The sequence below is a fragment of the Diadema antillarum genome, unplaced genomic scaffold, assembly GCF_040938485.1.
Source record: "Diadema antillarum isolate AM-2024a unplaced genomic scaffold, OU_Dant_1.0 seq00000098_RagTag, whole genome shotgun sequence".
NCBI classification, from domain to species: domain Eukaryota; kingdom Metazoa; phylum Echinodermata; class Echinoidea; order Diadematoida; family Diadematidae; genus Diadema; species Diadema antillarum.
Genome location: NW_027271187.1, coordinates 1840852 through 1861124, shown reverse-complemented (window position 1 = coordinate 1861124; position 20273 = coordinate 1840852). Strand labels below are relative to the sequence as shown.

The following is a 20273-nucleotide window of genomic DNA, read 5'->3' as shown; positions in this document are numbered from 1 at the left end:
AGCAGTGTTCGTTATACCGAGTTTCCCCTGTAGTACATGTAATATACAATTGTACTCAATTTTTCATGGTCTTTTTCAAATTTGTGAAAATTTCATGCTGTTTCTTTCAAATTTCATGCTGGAAAAAAGGCCTGTCATGCCACCAATATTTCTGGTTTCACAGTAAATGCCTTCAAACTTTGCAAAGAAAAACAGAATAATCTGTGAGAAATTGCGAAATATGTATGTATATGTATATTGACAAATCAATCCACTTGTCAATGTTCACAATTCACAAATCCATCAGTGCTGCACATCAAGAAGAAATATATGGATAGAAGGAGCAGTTTCATATCCCACAAAAATACAGAATATTAATCTTATTTACATTAAAATGGCACCCACAATAAAGTAAACTTTCGAACGTCGCTTAGCATGCATCGGTACATCACAGCCAAATGTTCACAACACACAGTTGATGCCAGGAAGAGTACAGCGATACTGAGATAAAATATAATATATAATGCATCACTACAAAACTTTACTGTTCTCACAGAACACATACTGAACAAGTCTAGGCATCAAATTCCCTTTCATGGAGCACAAAACATGAATTAAAATGTCCAGCACACATCATCAGACACATAAATACAAGTGTATGATATCAAATGTCTTCTCAAATTAGTCCAGCTTCTATGCAATTAAAGAATTAAAAAAAAAAAGAATTATTGCTAACATTGAGAAATTGCTCTACATCCATTGGCTCATAGATGAATGAAACCTGGGGGGGGGGGGGGTGTTTCATAAAGCTGTTCTTAAAGTTATGAACGACTTACGAACGACTGGTGATCAGTTCTGACATGCTACACTTATCAGAATTTCAATAATTCAGCACAAGAACTGATCACCAGTCGATCTTAAGTCGCTCGTAAATTTAAAAACAGCTTAATGAACCCCCCCCCCCCCCCCTCCCCCGGAAACTCATGTGGAGAGAAAAGTTGGTGTCCATGTGGATATCACAGGGGAAATCTACTAATACTTATCAGGAAGTCCTGTGGTTCCAAGGGAATAAAGGGTACTGTACATTATTCACATGATTCCTCAGAATTATAAGAAATAGCTATTTGCCTTAAAAGCATGAATCCTCTTCTGGATTCTCATCAGTTTCATCTTATATTCATACTGCAAAAAAACAACAGAAATTTGTACACTTGGGACTACATAAAACAGCTATTTATGCCATATTAATTGTAACATCGAATTTCTTCATACTGAATTTCCCACTGCAGTGAGGTGTCCAATTGACAAGTTTGGGTAAAAAAGATTTCTGATTTGTGTTCCACACTATTCCTATTTACTTAACACTCCTCTTCAAACACTCATGCATTTGCATGGCTGTCATGATAGCAATATCATCAAGTGGTAAACTGCATGACACAGCATATGGAAATAAGTTAAATTCAGTTCAATGAATACATGTCAAGGCTTAGTAGTGTCATTGTCTAAAGATATGATTGCCTTGTGACAAGTTAAAAGTGGAGCAAGTTGATCAGATATTCTGTTCACTGAACTGAACTAACACCAAAATGGCTTAAAAATAATTACTGAAAATGAACACAAGATTGTCAGCCTCTCATCTACATCATTCAGACATGTTTTTGAGTGCCCCTGCAAACCAAAGAATGAACAACAGGCATTGTATCCAGGACATAGGACATGTAGAATTTTGCCGTGTTTATCCACTACACTTTCTCCTGAAGAAGGTAATCGATCTGCCAGTCGTGACCACCGGGCAACGATAGCCCCCGACCCATCCCTGGATCTGTAATGTGACGCCGAGTTGCAGGTACGCCCTGTTCCCCCATCAAATGGGTCAAATTCGAAGAAAAAAAAACCCACAAGACTCCTGGGATCAAGTCTAACAGGATATTTAAAAACAGCCACTGTATGGCAGGAAAGGGAAAGGCAAAAGGGTGTGGTGGAGACTAGCATGTAGCTCTCAGAAGGAGAGTTGCATCGGTGATGGGTTGAAGACAATGATATGGTTCTACCATCTGGGTTTATCTTATTAGCATTCCATTGAAAAGTGAGCCCACTACCAGTAGCTTTTGCACATGGACAATACTTTCAGTCACTTGAACATTCCTTTTATCAAGTTTTCAAGAAGAAACTGAGTTGTATTCAAATTCATGTACTGCACCACAGCACTGACGTCTGCACTTTCTTTGAGACAGACAAGGTATGAATAATAAAGTTGCAACCTACTGAAGTCACCGGCAGTGACGTAGGGGCAATTTCTTTCTGTGCAAAGACCTGATGGCCGAGTCTACTAGAAACTTATTTGAAATATCTGGCAGAAACAGAAACAGAAACACACTTCCTGCACGGCCCAGGTTCAACGTCCTGTAACCAATTACTTGTAATTAATTGCAAAAAGCTAGACATTTCAATACACAAGATTAATGTGGGGAGTTTTTTTTTTTTTTTTTTGTAGCAGAAGAAAAAACAAACACCAATGCAATCTTGAGCCCCTCCCAGAATGTTATGTCAGATAGACACATAGAGAGAGGATCTCCACTCCTTTGTACCAAACCATAAAACGAGGACACCCCCAACCAAGTTTGGGTAATTATATTCATGAACAAATAGAGATTTCTATGCAAGTGATGTCACAGAAAGAAGATTGCAATATCAAGTCTCCCACATTTGAGACAACTTGTCCGACATTCAGACAGACAGTCAATCTATGGGATTCCCATCTAATTTCACTGACATTTTTGTTGGTCATCAAGACAATGCTCTTCATGTTGCAAATTCACCTTCAGCCATCTTTTCAAAAATTCCAACATATAGTATCAATTCACATACGGTCACCAGACCACAACCTAATATCATAAAGCCTGAACCCACCAGCTTTACAAAGTGCAGGGTACACTCTAGATCTATATGCACCTAACAATATATTGTGAAAGCACATTATCCCTTGGCTACATAACATAATCAAAAGGAAAGGATAAGAATCAGAATGCCCATCACAGACATTCCTTTCACCCTGACCACTCCAAATAAACTTAATGGACATACAAATACGTTTTTTTTTTTTTTTTTTTTTGTTCAATTTTAGGACAAAATAAAACCCAAAGTCTTCTTTATTCCCACGTTCATAATACCTATTGAGTACCAAAGTGATGATGTCACAGTCTTTTGTTATAGCTTGGGTTGGAACCAGATGCGAGTATGGTTTATAGCAACAATAGTGTTCACAGACCGGGCCAGGTGAGGCCATTTAGAACCACTTTCCATGGCGATGAATGGCTACAACATTACACTATGGAACTCTACAAAGAGAGTTACTGCAAGACAGGGAAATTGAAGATTTAGGGCCATGAGGTCGATGTCTTGGTGGGCGTGGCGCCTGCGCACTTATGAAGACAAATGCTGGAGTCTTGGTTAGATGGGCTGGACCCTCATCGCTTCAAGTATTCCTCCCTGATCTTCTTCGCTATCGTCGACAGTTGGATGTTGTTGGTTCCCTCGTAAATTGAGCCTGTGTGGCAAAATGACAGCAGAAAAGAGAGTTGCAACAGAGGGTAAGCGTAATATTTACTGAATATGGAAATAAAACCAAACTATCTCTCACATATCAATATCACATTTAAGTTTGATTCAGCTTTTCACTACAGGTTGGCACAACAGCACTGAAAGATTGAGATGATCCATTCATCAAAATGACCATCTTAACCCATTGAGGATGAGTCCTGAGTACACTTGGGCAAGTGTCTATGGGAAATGCGTGTTGTAGCAAAATCAGCTCGTCCTCAACGGGTTAATGTCAATACCTTCTTTCAGAGTTAGTGGCATTATCACTGACCAAATATCGAAGTTGGTCTTCATTGTGGCTAAAGAAAATTGGAGTAGCTGGAGAACCCTCTTCCATTTGCAATTAGGATAGATAGAAAGCTACAGGTGAATAAATTAATTAAATTCACAGACAGGCCCATAGCTGCCCACTCGATCGGCATACATTATGCTGATTCAATTTATAAATAGGAACTTGGGTACTGTATGTGCGCTTATCACAATGTGGAACTCCTCTCATACATTATTCATTTTCTCATCAAATTCTCATAACCAATCGAAAGGAATTCAAACAAAAAGGAAAACCTGTGGAAGCTGCTGCTCAGTGTAGAAGTTATGAGCCTGTATATCAATTCACATGGTATCTATTTTTTCTTCTTCTTTCGTTAACTCTCTACAAGCCGAGTCACGATGAGAATCGAGTAGTATTCTCTCAGTTCCATGACATGTGCTCCTGCGACAATCGCTCCCATGAAAATTCTGCACACTAAGCCAAACATAGACTCAACCCATAAACATAACCGTAACCCTAATCCTAATCCTAATCCTCACATCAAACTAAACCTAAAAACCCATCACAACCCCCACCCTTACATTAAAATCCTTGGAGAAAATAACACCGGAGCAATTGTCACAGGAGCAAATGTCGTGTTACCCACTCTCACACACCATCAGGATCATAATGATGTATGTACAAGACTGGCAACCACAGGGTTAATGTCAAATACCATCCCACAACATAGCTCCTCTAGCTTCAAATCAAGGCCAGGGCGTGTCAGGGCATGAACGTGCATGTGCCAAACAGCTGCAAATGGTGCGTCTGTAGAGCACTTAATGAATTAGAGACATCACCTCTGGCATTTTACGCGGCAACCTTCTTAATTACATTTGTTCTAACGAGAGGAAATGAAGGCCTTTTCTTACCGGGGCCTAAATGGGAGTTTAATGCACTGGTGTTGCAGTGTGAAAAGAGGGGATGCATATTGGCACATGCTTGTGGTTTAAAAAAAAAAAAAAAAAGGCTCAAACGCCACAAATCCATGTGAAGATTAGTCTACGAACCACAGCCTCCAGTGTGAAAATGTAGCATGACTACGGTAGTGTACCTTAACATCCAATGGCTAAGATATAGCATTGGGTCTCTAATTGATTGGCAGGTATGTGCACACTGTGTCTTTGGACGAGTCTGAATGGTTTAGGTGAATAGCCTGGCTCTTCATAAGTGTTGCTTTTTCCAGCTTTTATTTCCGGAGTTTCAGTCTCATTAATCTAAATATTTATCGTTTTCACATTCAGGATACTCAAGCTTGTTTTCACAATGGAACATAATTTCTAAAGTTAATTTTCATCAGTTTAAAGAGATTACTTTAAATATTCATGCATGCTACATCAAAACATGGATAATATGATGATTTGACACTGCATTGTGTTCATACAGCTTTGACAGTAGACACAAAACTAACATTGTTTGGAATTGGTTAATATTTCATCGTTATAATTCTTCACAGTATTCCAAATTCCGCGGCTGCCCTTTCTCAAACAACTCTCAATCCTGACATTTACAGGTTTAAAAAGAAAAATAATTGACCCGCTTTCTGCAATTAAATTGGCTCATTCTACTACATCTCAAAAAAAAAAATTGTTCTTAATTTGTACAAGCATTTGTATACTACACCACATTTGCATCATCATGTCTCAATCCTAAGACAGTATATTTTGCATGATAATTGTGCATAATAATGAAACAATTTAATAATTAGTTATTATGTGTTTGTGGCAGAACCACTCTTTCATGTAATGAATTTTGAATCCTTTCCACTTATAATAGTTTGTTCCAACTTTGCTTAAACTATACCAATGCACTGTCACAAAGAAGAAGAAACTAACAAAAGGCAAAAACAAAAACAAACACAAATTCAGCATCTGGATGAGTTGAGACATATGACAGGGGAAAACATACTGCACATGAACCCACTTGAGCAGTTAGCTAAAGAAATGGTTTACTGATAGACTCAAAACAATCATGAAACATCTTGATAAAATACTAAACTAGTAAAGCACTCGGAGAGTGCAGACCTCCGCCAAACTAGCAACTCATTTCCACAAAAACATGCATGGAATTTCCCAATATAGTAGCCTTTTGTTTACGTCATGAGAGCACACGCTTTAGTGCACGTATGTAAACCTCCAGTACGCACAGGTAGAACTCCTGAGTTCATTGACCTTATACGCTAAAAGATAAAAAAATCCTTCAAAAATCTATAAAAATTCACGGATCACTACCAAAATTTAATCATCTGTTCCTTGTGTGATTCTCAACCTTTCCTGTAAGTGTCATCCAAATCGGTTAACAACTTTTTGAGTTATTTTGCACTCATATAAACAAACAAACAAACAAACGAACAAACGCTGATTAAAACATATCCTCCTCCCTTGGTGGCGGTAATAAAGAAATAGATAAAAATCAGCTGAGGAATGCTTACCAATTTTGCAGTCTCGGTAGTACTTCTCCACAGGGTAATCCTTGGTGAAGCCCACACCTCCCATCCACTCCATGCACTTGGTGGTGGTCAGGGCGGCCGTCTCGGCGGCGAAGAGCTTACACATGGCCGCCTCCTTGATGAAGGGCAGCCCGGCCTCGCGTAGCCGGATGGCGTTGTAGATCATGGTGCGCGCTGCCTCGATCTGTGTGGCCACATGCGCTACCTGGTGCTGCATGCTCTGAGGAGGTTGAAGGAATTTTGGGGATGCATTCAAATTTCATGTAAACCCTGAGAACCAAAGACTTCCTTGACAACTAGAAAGCTTGTTTGACCTGGTCCAACCTTGCAACAACTAGTAAATGCATGTTGGTTCAGACTCAGGTTATAAAACCTAAGATCCACAGAAGCAACAAAAAAGGAGGAACTGCTCATTACTCAGACCACCTGAAAGAAACGTCTATAGATTAAAATACATTTAACGTTTCCTTGTTCTCATAATGGAATACAGCATAATGATATTTTCTACATGTAAGCCCATTGATGGGGAATGAACACAATGGGATTTTACATCATGATATTTTCTAAAGGTATGGGGAATGGTATCATATTTTGGTAAAGAAAAGGGTAAAATATCTACTCCTACCCCATCCTCCTCTCCCCCCCCCCCCAAAAAAAAAGAGAGGAAAAATAGAAAGAGAGAGAAACTGAATAATTATGTCTATTTCATAAAACCTGCAAAAATAACCCATCAATATAACCTAAACTTCAAAGTGTAATTTCACCCTGCTTTAAAGGAGAATTCTGGACCAGATAAAAGTTAGTTTAAAAAAAAAGTTAAAGTTTATTCACATAACTGTGAAAATTTGATCAGACTTGGATAAAAACGAGGGAAGTTACAAAATTGTGAAGTTTTGTAATTTTCACAAAACAGTTCTTGAACAGTCGATACAAATACTGAAATAAAGTGAACTGATAATGTCATCACCTCATAATTTTCCACTGATCAGGTACAAAAACTGGCAAAAATTCAATTCTTCTGCTGCAAATGTGTGAAATATAATGTTTTTCCTGGCTGAATAACTTATAAATAATGATCATTCAGGAATATTAGGATTTGAGTCTGTGGCATAATTGCATCTGAACAAAAGAAAAACTGAAGAAATGTAAGCATGCATGTCCCATTCGTGTCTGGAAATACTATTTTCTTGTGTGTTAAAATGAGCAAATAGCATTTGACTTGTGAAATTCATGAAAATAAACATCCAAGGAAAAATATGGAATATATGGTATGCCGCTCCGATCCCCCCCCCCCCCCCCCCCCAAAAAAAAAAAAGAATTACAATGGGACTCTCCGCAATCATTATTTTGGAAATAGTGAATCAATCCAAATACAATTTCAGGGTATGATACTGCAACTTATTACCCACATCTTGCAGAAAACCCCATCCAATTTGCTTCAGTGGTCAAAGAGTAAAAGATCTTTGTAGAGCATGTCAGGAATCCCTTCCCTCCACGTTTTGTCCATTGTGTTCACACACTGCACAGTACTTTGCTACAGGTAAGAGTACACTTCAGACAGACAGGGGATAGCGAGATAACGCAAACGCAGACATTAAAAAAAAGAATTGTCATACATCAGTCCTGTCAAATTTTCATTGCAGACCTTAGAAATAAAATGCACTACTCGGGTGACTTACAGTTGTTGTTGTTTTTTCTGCATTTACATGGATCTTTGTCTGAAATTTACCTGAAAGTCCCAAAGTTTCTGTCCAAACTGTTCCCTCTCCATCACGTATGGGACCGTAGCATCCATACAGCCCTGGGCCAGTCCAATCATCTGTCGTACGAGTTAATGAGACAAAACAGATACCTTGCATTGAATTACCAAACATGGCAAATGGATGTACAGCAAGGAATAGAACACACACACATGCAGACACATACAGACATATACTTGTACATAACACAAACAAAGGCAAACACACACATGCACACGCACACACATTCACACAATACGTTCAATAAGTCTAATTAAGGGATAGGCATTCACACAACTTCAACATCAACTCCTATTGCATGTCTACAACAGTGGCAGGGTTCCAGTTAAAGGACAAGTTCACCTTCATAGACATGTGGATTGAGTGAATGCAGCAATATTAGTAGAACACATCAGTGATAGTTTGGTGAAAAATCGACAACCCGTTCAAAAGTTATGAATTTTTGAGGTTTCTGCTCAGTCACTGCTGGATGATAAGACTACTACAGCTTGTGATATCACATGTGTACAACTATATAAAGAAAGTATAAGGAAAATTCAAGATATTTTCACTTTTCTCGCATAATAAAAGAACACTTGACTTCCCTCTTTCAGAAGGCAATAAGAATAATATTACCCATAACATACGTCAGTGACGAGTTGAGGAAATGTGCACTTTTTTCAAAAAGTAACATTTTGTGAAATTCTCTTTATATTTTCCTTATAACGTTGTACGCATGTGACATCATACACTCTAGTAGTCTTCTCATCCAGCAGTAACTGTGCAGATACAATTGTACTTTAAAAATTCATAACCTTTGAACGGATTGTCCGATTTTCCTCAAACTTTCACTGATGTGTTCTACAAATATTGCTGCATTCACTCAATCCACATGTATATGAAGATGGACTTGTCCTTTAAGTTCACATTTGTACATTTTGTGGTTTAAAGGGTAACAATATGCCATTGAATGGAAAAAATACAGTCATGTGCAAATGAAATACTATACTGTTAATTCAAACCAAGTAAAAAACAAATTTGCTCTTAAAAATGGACAAAACCCATTGTGGAGTAAAGTCAGAACCCTTTAAAGAATTCTACAACAGCAGTGCACCTTAACATAAACTTCCTTTCTAGAAAGTCTCAATTGCTGATATTTACCATTTTCTTTGATCATTTTTCAACTAATAAATTAATGTTGATGTAACACCTTTATTTTGTAGTTGATGTTCGATGGCGTATTGGCGGTGTTACATTGGTAACGTTTCTCGACAGCACACAGAAGAGACCAAGAGACCAGTTCATATAAAATATGCAATCCTGGGCTCTTTATTGAATCACAGTAGTATATAACGCTTAACAGAGATATGATATATTAATAGGTACTCCCCATCAAACGGCCATATATCGCCCCTAAAGAGGGATGGCAAGGGAGACCAATGCTTGTGTCTTTACCCGAAGAGGGTGAAAGAGAGAACTCCTTTCCAAAAGCACATGGTCACTTTTATAGTATCCATCTATACTCGAAGGAGGGGCTTAATCTACAATATTCAAATATTCAAAATAGAGGGATTCAGATTATAATAAAACAAAGGTGTAGGTTAATAATGACCACCGTCAATCCATGGGTCACTGACACCAGTGACTCACATTTTACATGATGGGGATGATGGGGGAGAAACTTAGCACTGGTAGACAATGGGGAGACAAGTTATCCAGAAATGTTTATGGGAGAGGTTAGGCTCCTAGGGAGGTAGGGTGTGTGGACTGACCACAGGATGTGATGACCAGTCGGGTTGGACAAATTCTGAGAATACAATGAAGGAGTTTTCCCTCATGTCTGTAGTGGTTGGAGCTTGGGTTTGTAGCAACAACACTCCTACATTTGATATATTACATTGATATTTCGATACATTCTAGCTTGCATAAGCCCATCTTTGCAGACCCTTAGATGATGGGACCCCTGGGGAGTTCAGAAATTTTTCTGCTCTTCTGTTTAGATGAAGTGATATCATGGAAGACAGACTGAGGAGAGTTGGGATAAATATGACACGCCACGAAGTAATTCATACGTACCTGGGCTCCTATACCAATCCTTCCCTCGTTTAACAGCTCTATGGATATCTTGTAGCCTTTGCCGACTTCACCAAGAACATTGCTGGCTGGTACCTAGTATATAAACACAAAGAGAAACCGAACTGTTGGCCACTATCTTGTAAAGAGGATGAATCCTCATTTTGTTTGCGTTACTTTCACTCAAACACGCATGAATACACAGGGATACAACAGCCTACATATGCCCATGCATTTTGTAGACCCCCCCCCCCCCCCCCCCCCACATTACAAAAAGCCCCCCTCACAAAAACAACAACAACAACAACAACAACAACAACAACAACAATCAAACAAACACATGAAACACCAACTTGGTCAGATGAATCCTAAAGGTATACAAGTGCAACCATCCCGGGTCAAGGCCTATATGGTACAGAGGACACTATTAAATAGGATAACCACAAATTTATGACACTTGTGTTGATCTGTAGAGACCACACGCCAGCAGATGTGCTTATTGACGATAGAAGAAATGCATTCAAGGAAAAGGGGCAGTACAACCTCCAAAAGTTGTGCCATGTTTACCTCAAATGATGGGGAAAGGCACCTATCAGAATAACAGCAGTGGGGCACAGCATCATGCTGCATTGTGAAAGTCTGAAGAAGCTTTTGGTAGGAGGAAGGATAAATTAGAACTACTGTGTAATCAATCTGTGCAAGTGTCAGATCAGAGTCAACATCGACAGCAGCCTTTAACAGAGACTGGAACTGGAAATAATTAGTGGAACCAGTGGACACACTGGTTGACTACAGCTGCTGGTCTACGGTACAAACTAGTAGCAGAACATTAAGACCCCGTTTACAGTGCGAGGCTCGGCCGCGGCCAAGCCGTGCCCGAGCCCACCTTCATTTCAGTGTAAACGCACAAAAGGCCAAATGCGAGGCCAAAATTGGCCTCGCATTTGGCCACGCTCTGGAGGTGGTCTCGGCCGCAGCCGAGCCGCAGCCGAGCCACAGCCGAGCCACAGCCGAGCCCAGCCTTCTCTTGGTGTAAACACAAACTGGGCCAAATGCGCGGCCAATTTTAGTCTGGCTTCCCAACCCTGTGCCCGTACTATTTCGCTATTCAGGATATTAACCCCTTCAACGTCGTAAACTAGTATTCGTTGCCACGGAATCCAGTTGGTAAAGGGTCTGAAAACCAGACTATACCAAACTGCGTTTGTTTACAAGCAGAGTGCCACAATGACAAAATATCGAAAGGTTTGAATTAAAAGCGCGGCCGAGCCCGGCAGTGTAAACGGACAAAATTGCCGGGCCCGGCCTCGCAATTGAGGCTGGGCTCGGCCGCGGCTCGGCCCAGCCCCGCACTGTAAATGGGGTCTAAGACTGTGAGGGACTAAGGACTGTACACACACTTGCATCATGCCATACCATGATGGAGGCATTGTGTATGTTTGTTTGCTTGGGTCAAGCAAAGGCAATGTTTATAAAACATTCTTCCACTATGTTATAAGGTTATACTCAATAAATCCCCTTCCTACATACTCCATACATACATGTACCTACAAGCAATCTCCGCTCTTCTATTAGATGCTCACCTACTGTACCAGCCTCACCCATTGGTTCACATGGAGATTATTCTCTTGCACTGCAACACTATTTTGTGGAATAGGTTGCCAGAAAAACTTGGAGATGAGAAAGACCCCAAGCACTTTGCACATATTTTTTTAAGCTTAGGAAGTTTAGTAAAGTGCATAGAGAGTCTTCTAGATTGTTATATCATGCAAATTAAATATTATTATGATTATCAACTTCTCTTGCTGTGGAAGACAAAATATCAGCCCCGAGCAGGGTAATGGAACCTCACCCTGACATCTTCGAAGTAGACGGGACAGGTTGGTGATGCTCTGATACCAAGCTTGTTCTCTGGTTTGCCGATCACCAGACCTTTGGTGTCCCGGTCAACCAGGAATGCTGTGATCCCTCGGTATCCCTGCGTGAGGTGAAGAAGGATATGTTTTGTCTTTAACCCATTCTGTGCCACAGACTCTGGACAAAATTTACAATCCTCTGGGGTTTTCTGTGACAATCAGCACCCAAAGTACATAAAGAATTAAGATGTACATGGTTATCTTTACCATTGAATATCAATAGGAACAGCAACGTGGATTCTTCTTAATTGTACAAAAAGAAAACAACATCTGAAATTAACGTCATATGAACAATGGCCATAAAAATCTTTGTAATTATTCAGAAATATTCTAATTTGTAACAAAAGTCTGCTAGCATTTGAAACATTATTATTCTTTTTTTTTCTCTTTTTTTTTTTTTTACTTTTGGAAAAGAAAGTAAATGAAAGGCTTCTCGATCACACATCTTTGCTTGAACAATTTTACTGGATTCAAAAGAAAACTGTTGGCTTCTATCTTATTTTCTGTCATATTTGCTATCTCTCAATGACTAAGATAATTTTCTTACAAAATAATTGAAGTGATTTCGTTTGCCTGCCATTGGAATCTATTCACATCAAAGCCTGATTTGGCAAGCAAATTTCCATTAATATGATATAATGATTCATCATAATACACTGTATGTCTAAATCCATAGCTTCAACTGCTCATAAGACTTTGCAAAACAGAAAGAGACACTTTGTGAATTGGTTTAGATTTCCTGAAAAAAACCCCTCAAGTATCTCATTGTTAGTTTCACTCAATCACCACAGACTGAAATATATGATACAGCTTTAATGGTGGAAGATGTCCCCTAAAAACTACAATCAATGTGATAACATATCAAACAAGAAGCTGCCAGTATGAAAAATCATTGCGTGACTGATGACCTATCATAACACTCACAAGGGGCCAGCTAAATATGGTTGAAGAGTCCTTGTGTATGATCAAACTGTCTCCATGACCAACAGGGACATTACCTTCACAAACTCTCTTGGTCATTAACAACCTTTTAGCATTCATGTCTTCCTTGTCTGAAGATCATTAAACCAAGAATCCTCCAAGAAATGTACATGTACACTCACTTGAGTAAAGTCAGCATTTGCAAATACTAGAAAGATCTTGGCAAAGGTAGCACTGGAGATCCAGCATTTCTGACCGCTGATGACATAGTCGTCTCCGTCTTTCCTCGCCCGGGTCTTCATGGCAAAAGCATCGCTTCCAGAGGATGGCTCGGAGAGACAGAAACTGCCAACCTGCGAGAGAGAGAAATTGAAAGTCACATGTAAACTAGAGCTTTCGTTGATAGGATTGGCAGACAGATGAGAAAACTGGAAATGATCCTTCCTTTCAAGCTGTGGAAATACCTTGAACAGCTTTCATATAATCAGCAAACTTTCTTCGGCAATGATTCTAATTTATTTTTCTATTCTATTATGATTATTTTTTTTTAGATTCAGGATGAAAACATTACGCCACCCGATATATGATTGCAAAATTCTGAATAATGTCAACAGCAACAATAACAACAACAATGACTGTAGAACAATTTGTTACACTGTATCTCATCCGTCAATACTCTTGTGTAAAGGTTGTAGAACAAGATGTTCTTTTTCTACAACAGAATATTGGCTTTGTTGGTAGTGCCAATATATTCTCTTATTCTCATTCCTCTAGACTAGAGCATTTGATACCTTTGATTACAGCTGCTTAGTGTGAGTGGAAGTAAAGCTCAGGATAAACCACAACTTCAGTAGTCTTGGATACTGTGTTTATGAGTGTATAGCACAGGAGACAATCATTCAACTTAACTTTAGCATATGGTAACTGTATGTCACATATTTTGTGAGCATACAAGTCCACAAACTGGACCCTATGACTCTTTATTTGTGGGTGATTTAAAGAGCAAATGAAAAGCACAACTACAGCATGAGACATAAAGCATCATCCCTTCAGTTTAAGAGCATTCCCACCATGAAACATTTTACATAGCACTCTCATAATGTTTTACTTTGAGCAAATATCAGCAGACTTGTGAAATCTAAAAAAAAAAAAATAATAACCACTACAAATATACAACATACATACATGAAATCCATCAAAGCCAAACACAGTGGGTGATTTCAAGTTCGGTGCTAGTGCTAGTGCTAGTGCTAGTGCTAGTGCTAGCTCCCAAATAACAGCGTTAAATCGAGCCCCAACACCGACGGTCAGATTAACGAGGCGATACGGATCAAAATTATCAATCACCAGCACTAGGTGTTGGAATCACAGCACCGCGAGCTCCGCGGGAATTGCACGACGAAAAAAAATGATGGTGCGTGATTACAGTCAAATATTAAAAGATGTAGCCAAAACTGCTTAGTTCAAGACACATAGTAAGGAAGACGGATTAAAATGCCACAAATTTCATCCATCCCACAAAATACAACTATCTTAATTTTGCTCCAAGGCTTAGATTTATATAGTCATGTCTGGAGTGTTCGTGTTCTTTACATTTGCGACCACAGCATAAGCATAGACTTTGCACAAAAAACGTACATCTATTATGGAAGTGAATACGGGTCTCGCACTGCAACGCTAACACCAGCACCGAACTTGAAATGACAAAAATGATAATCCCTAGGGGCTAGTGTTAGTCAACGGAGAAAAAGCACGTAAATCGCTGACACAAACGGCGGAGCTCGGTTCAGCAGAGGACATTCAACACCGAGCCCAGCACCAACTAACGGAAATACATCATAATTTTGAGGTCAACTCCCAACACCTACGTGATTTCAAGTTCGGTTTTACCGCCGGCGCTAGTGCTGAGATAGCACTAGCACTAGCACTAGGCCAAAAAAAAAAATTTGTTGCATTGGCGTAACATGAGATTTTCAAATAGGGTCGGTCGGGCGGATTTTTTTTTTTTTTTTTTTTTTTTGCTACCTGCATTTTACGTGTAAAACTCGTGCTCAGCTCAGTAAACAGTTACAACTGCTGCACCGAATGTGCTGTGTTCATCTATTCTACAAATCATTTATGAGGCCGATATTACTGGAATTATACCCCTTCACAGAATTTAAAGATATTGAAATCCCTATCCTGAATGTTTTCACTTCATATTTTACTATTTTGACTTAGATAAGATAGATGCAAATTGACCCATATGTACGATCTTTTCATCGCACACGGCGATCTCTATTACAGTCCCACATATACAGATTCGTGTAAGTTCTCCAGACAAGAAACCTATGGCAAAACTGTGCACAATACATCGCAGTCTGAATGCTACGTATACACTGAATAAATCTTGTTAGAGTACGTGTCCGTGTTGGAAACAGATGACGTACTGATCAAGGAAGGCTTATGCGAGGCGCTAGATCTCTCCCTCGTACATCCGATATCCCCAGAGCCGTTTCCACTTCTGGGTTTGTGCGATCGCGATCGCAATCAACAAGATATTTGATATCGATAGCAAAAAAAAATAATAAAAAAACATGGGGTCGGCGGAATTTTTAGGGTCGGGCGGGTTACGCCAATGCAACAATTTTTTTTTTTGGCCCTAGCACCGAACTTGAAATCACCCAATGTGATATGTGTTGCTTGAAGGTTTGCATGGTGAAGTAAGCTGTGAGCTGGAAGTTGAGTTGCACCTGTTGAAGTCGCACTAGTTTCTCCTGTCTCCACTAGTACAACATCAACTTTCAGCTCACTGCTATCCCCCCCCCCCCTTGTCTCTGTTTGCTTTCATTATACTCTCCATATGACACTTCCCTCCTCAACTCTCCTCTTTCTAGGCTCTTCTTCTGCCAAGCAACATTCCCTGCTGAGACTGCATACACATGGTGTTTACTGCAAACCTTTCTCCCTCAATGTGATATATGCTCTGTTTGTTTCTGTTACTATTTTTGCTTTTTCATACTTCCATCACTGCACATGAAACATTTGATTTACTTACGCTGTCCGTGATGGCCATGGGTAGGTATTTCTCCTTCTGCTCCTTGGTACCATATTTCCTCAATGCGGTGATGATGAGGGTGTTATGGATGTCGCAGCACACGCTGATGCCGGCATCGACTTTGGAGATCTCCTCGATCACCATGTTGGCAACGGCGAACGTCGATCCTGGCCCGCCATACTCGGGTTCCACTTCAATTCCCATGAACTATGCAAGAGATGATTGCCATACACATACTTTGTTGTCTCTTTTCTGAATCTATACACTCCATCTATCAAGAGTACCTGATTCACGTACATATCACTTACATTACTATAATTTCAAGTGGGCAAAGGGTTTGTTTATTGTTCCATACAAAAAAATAATTCTTGTCATTGTTCAAGGAGTACCTGAGATGTCTATAATGTCAGCTGTAGTTCAAGTAGAATTTAGTCTGTTTAGGGATGAAACCCTACGTACTGTTTCACATGAAGGACTACCGGTACAGTACAGAACACATTGATATACAGTGTACCTTGGTGGTGCAGAGTGACATTGTAAAAACATATTTCCCAACACAAAACAGTGCGCCGTATACATGAGTTTTTACAGTATGTGGTCAAATTAGTGCACTTCTTTGGTGTATTTGAACACTTCACAGTGTTAGCAGAGCACACCTGCTCTGGGAGCTATTGTTTTCATATAGGGCCAAAACTCATGAAAGTAAAATGCACATAAAAGTTTTTGTATACACAACTATATATGTTTTGTAGTATGCATTTAGTTTTGTTGTGTTTTATATTGACCAGTAGTGCAGCAGTGAGTGTTCAACAAATCCCTGTACTACTCTTATATGTTTACTGTAGTATCCTCGTAATTTTTTAATGGTTGACAATTCATGTAAGTTTCATGCTGAAACAAAAGGCCATCTGCTTCCATTTACAAAATTGCACCATCACCATCTGCTTTAAATTTGCCGCAAATGTTTCTTGTTTTACAGTACCGCTTACCCCATTCTCAAACATCCCCTCCAAAACTTCGGGATGTGTCTCCCCCTTGGCGTCCATCTCGGCGACGAAGGGCGCGATCCTCTCCCGGGCAAACTTGGCCGCCGCCTCCTTCATCATGCTCTCCTCCTCGCTCAGGTGAGTGACGGGGAAGGAGAGGTCTGGGGAGGGGACCGTGGACTGGCATCGCAGGGCGGGGGATGCCAGCAGGGATCGTGTGACATTTCCAAGAGCCTGTTGAGTGGAGGATACCATGATACAGTGCAGGTCATCACAATTGACTTGGAAGGAAAATTAAATAGCATGCCCTCAGTAGTCACAAAGTTTCATTGCAATCACGTAACGTTAAACTACCATGTAATACCACCTCACATTCTTATTTCCCTGTTTTTGAATGTTTCTACATCATAAACTCATTGTGAAAGTTTTACATGTAGTTACTTTGCATTATATTTCTGGGTAACATCACCATAAAATATAACAACCTCAGAAGGCAAAAGACTGTTACTTCTGTAAGATGACTGTATAAGAATAAAGCACTTTGGCATCTATTTACAGATGTCTGCTATTGCATATATGGATGTGATAACTGTGTGAAATCAAACTGAATTCCTCAAAATTCAGACAGAACTTGCCTCCAGACTTTAGCAGTAATGACTAAATAATTTGTTGCACACTCTACAATAAAGAACTCAAAAGTTCTATACTCTGTTAAATAAAATGCACAAACAATAGGGTGACACAGGATTTGTTGAAGTGTTACCTATATACCAGCAATGCAGTTGAGTCTTGGGGCCATGCACAGTTATGAATTTAGCAAATATAAATGTGTACCTCAAATATACTGTACATGTGGGTTCTGTGATGGCAGAAATACAAATTTGTTGTACACATATAGTGAAGTTTGAGGAAAGCTTGACAACCCATTCAAGAGTTCTGAATTATAAAAGCTTTTTGTTACATCTATGTGCTGTCATCGCGTTGATGGAGAAAAAGACGACAACAATCAAGAGATACCAAGGTCAGAGGTCAGAGGTCAGAGGTTTTGCAGTGAGGGGTTTGGAAATTGGGTTTTCCGCCTCTGAGAGTAAGGAGTTTTCGCATTTTTCAGCTGTAAATTGTGTGATCTTGTGCATACTAAATATAATACAACTTGTACATGTAGACCAATATTGGCTTGTTCTCATTTAAAAAAGCAAAAATACCACCAACAACTACAAAAACAAAACAGATTGTCCCAAAATGTGACATCTTTGGTGGTTGGAAATCCAAGTGTGTGTGTGTGTGTGTTTAATGGGGGAGGGCCGAGGGGGTGGTTTTTGAGGCATGACGAGAAAAAGCTTGTCGGGTGTTTCCAGTGTGAGAGAGGTGACCCGAGGCATCACTGTCACACAATAGGATAGGATTGAACAATTTTAGATGTCACACATAGGCTACATCAGGGGAAATCACACAAAGAAAACATACGCTATGGCAAAATTGTGCAAGAGGCACCACTGCAGGTGTCAGGTAGTGCATGCATCCACGCGTGAGCAAGCAAGGTTAGAGTAGTGTAGAGTTGTACTTTTATTGCAAAATTAGTGGAGGGACATTGAATTCTAAGGTAGTCTTTCCGACAACATATTAAAGGAAGAAAGAAAAAAAAAGAAGAACGAGGACAAAAAATGCTATGGTAACCTCATGCAGCAGAAATCGGGCCTGCCGCGCGCTGTATCAATCATGCGTAAACACTGCATGTTTGGTGGGGCCTGTTCATGAGTAGATTGATCTACTGTAAAAGTGGAAATTTTCGCGGTGTTGAAATTTTCGCACATTTCGCGCAACCAGAAACTAGCGCGAAAATAAAAGCACGCGAATATTTTTGCTTGCAATACGTTCCTGTGCGTGATGTCTTGATTCCGCGGAATTAGAAACACGCGAAACTCTTCTGACCCGGGATAATGCGAAAAATTAGTCGCACAAAAATATCCACTTTTACAGTATTCAATACATATTAACTTTAGTACTGTGCAAGAAAGCCCCACGGCACTGGCCTAGGTGTGGCTGTGCTTTAATTATGGACCATTCTTGTACCAGGTATGTAATTTAGTTGTAAATGCCATACTTGAAAAGAGAATTCCACAAAACTGCATTTTCTAACGAACATATTCTGATTGTGATTGTTTACTGACATATAACAATTTAAAGGGCACTGAAGAAGGGTAATTGGGTTACTCCGCCCCCCCCCCCCCCCCCCCCCCCGGCCTTCTAAAACTGTAGTAAAAGAGGCAGGTCAAGTGATCTTTCCACTCCAGTACCCAGTCCATCAATCAGTCCATCTATAATCTAGACTAACTAGTCTAGGTCTTGGTTATGTCTAAATTTAATAGTATACGATTATAAACCATCCAAAACATAGCTGCAAATCCTCGTCTCGTGATCAACGTTTGTTCAATGTTACGTGAGACACAGTCACACGTTACGTAACTCAACCGGTCCCTGCGAAGGCAAAGCAAGCATTCACTGATCACAGCAGCCACACCACGTATACACACACATGTGCAGAATCTACTGAGAAACACCGCGTACTGAAAAGTGCAGTATTTACACTCAAGGTTCCTTATATACAAACAGATCGCGCTAATAACTTAAAATCTATATCAAAAACGTAGCAGCATGACCTGTTTGTTGGTAAATAACAATTCACAGCAAAACATCAAAAAACAACTTACTAAACTCTTGCGGAGAGCTCGATTTAGGGCCATGATCACGTAGCTTGTTCTGTGTGGAGATTATCTGGATCGGATAAATATACAGAAAGTGTGTACATCACACCATCGGTTAACCGGTTTTAGTCTACTTCATAGCCATTTTGTCATTTCGCTTTCAAGAAACGTCGGTACAACATGCTAGTACATAAAAGTTTTATTGCATATTCAAGATAGCACAATATAATTTCATCAGGGTCTTTATCAATGTGTGAAATTCCCGGTAGGCCTAAATCTAGTTTTTCAATCATTCAGTATAAGATTACATTTTTTATATTCCCTCATTTCCATGTCCTTTGTGAATAAGTGAAATCTTTATGAAAAGAGAAATTGAAGAACAACAGGCCTAAAGTTGAATAAATATCAGATCCACTGATCCAATTTGAGACAAGATGGGAAATTATGCCATTCTAGATAGTGTAAAAGCCTCATATGAGTAAAATAAGACATTGATTTTACACAATGAATGCTTGTCAAATTATCTATCTGTCTTACTCTTTCTGCTTTGAAAAACAG

General features: G+C 39.6%; 1 protein-coding gene across 1 annotated transcript; it reads right to left on the bottom strand.

Moving 5' to 3' along the window:
- Positions 1-1574: 1574 nt before the first annotated feature.
- LOC139726790 (short/branched chain specific acyl-CoA dehydrogenase, mitochondrial-like) lies at positions 1575-19781 on the bottom strand. Its single transcript, XM_071637781.1, has 9 exons — positions 19722-19781; positions 17014-17244; positions 16025-16231; positions 13170-13340; positions 12003-12128; positions 10154-10246; positions 8068-8157; positions 6321-6558; positions 1575-3526 (listed from the first exon to the last, which is right to left on the bottom strand). The coding sequence occupies exons 1-9, from the start codon at positions 19752-19754 to the stop codon at positions 3447-3449; spliced, it is 1269 nt and encodes a 422-aa protein (XP_071493882.1). The 5' UTR covers positions 19755-19781; the 3' UTR covers positions 1575-3446.
- Positions 19782-20273: the final 492 nt, after the last annotated feature.

Bases quoted from the DNA above. Each gene is read 5' to 3' on its own strand.
- LOC139726790 (XM_071637781.1), bottom strand. From the start codon at position 19,754: ATGGCCCTAAATCGAGCTCTCCGCAAGAGTTTA. The intron at 8,158-10,153 runs GTACGTATGAAT...CTCGTACGACAG, and splicing joins GGATTGGTATAGGAGCCCAG to ATGATTGGACTGGCCCAGGG. The intron at 3,527-6,320 runs GTAAGCATTCCT...TTTGCCACACAG, and splicing joins CTACCGAGACTGCAAAATTG to GCTCAATTTACGAGGGAACC.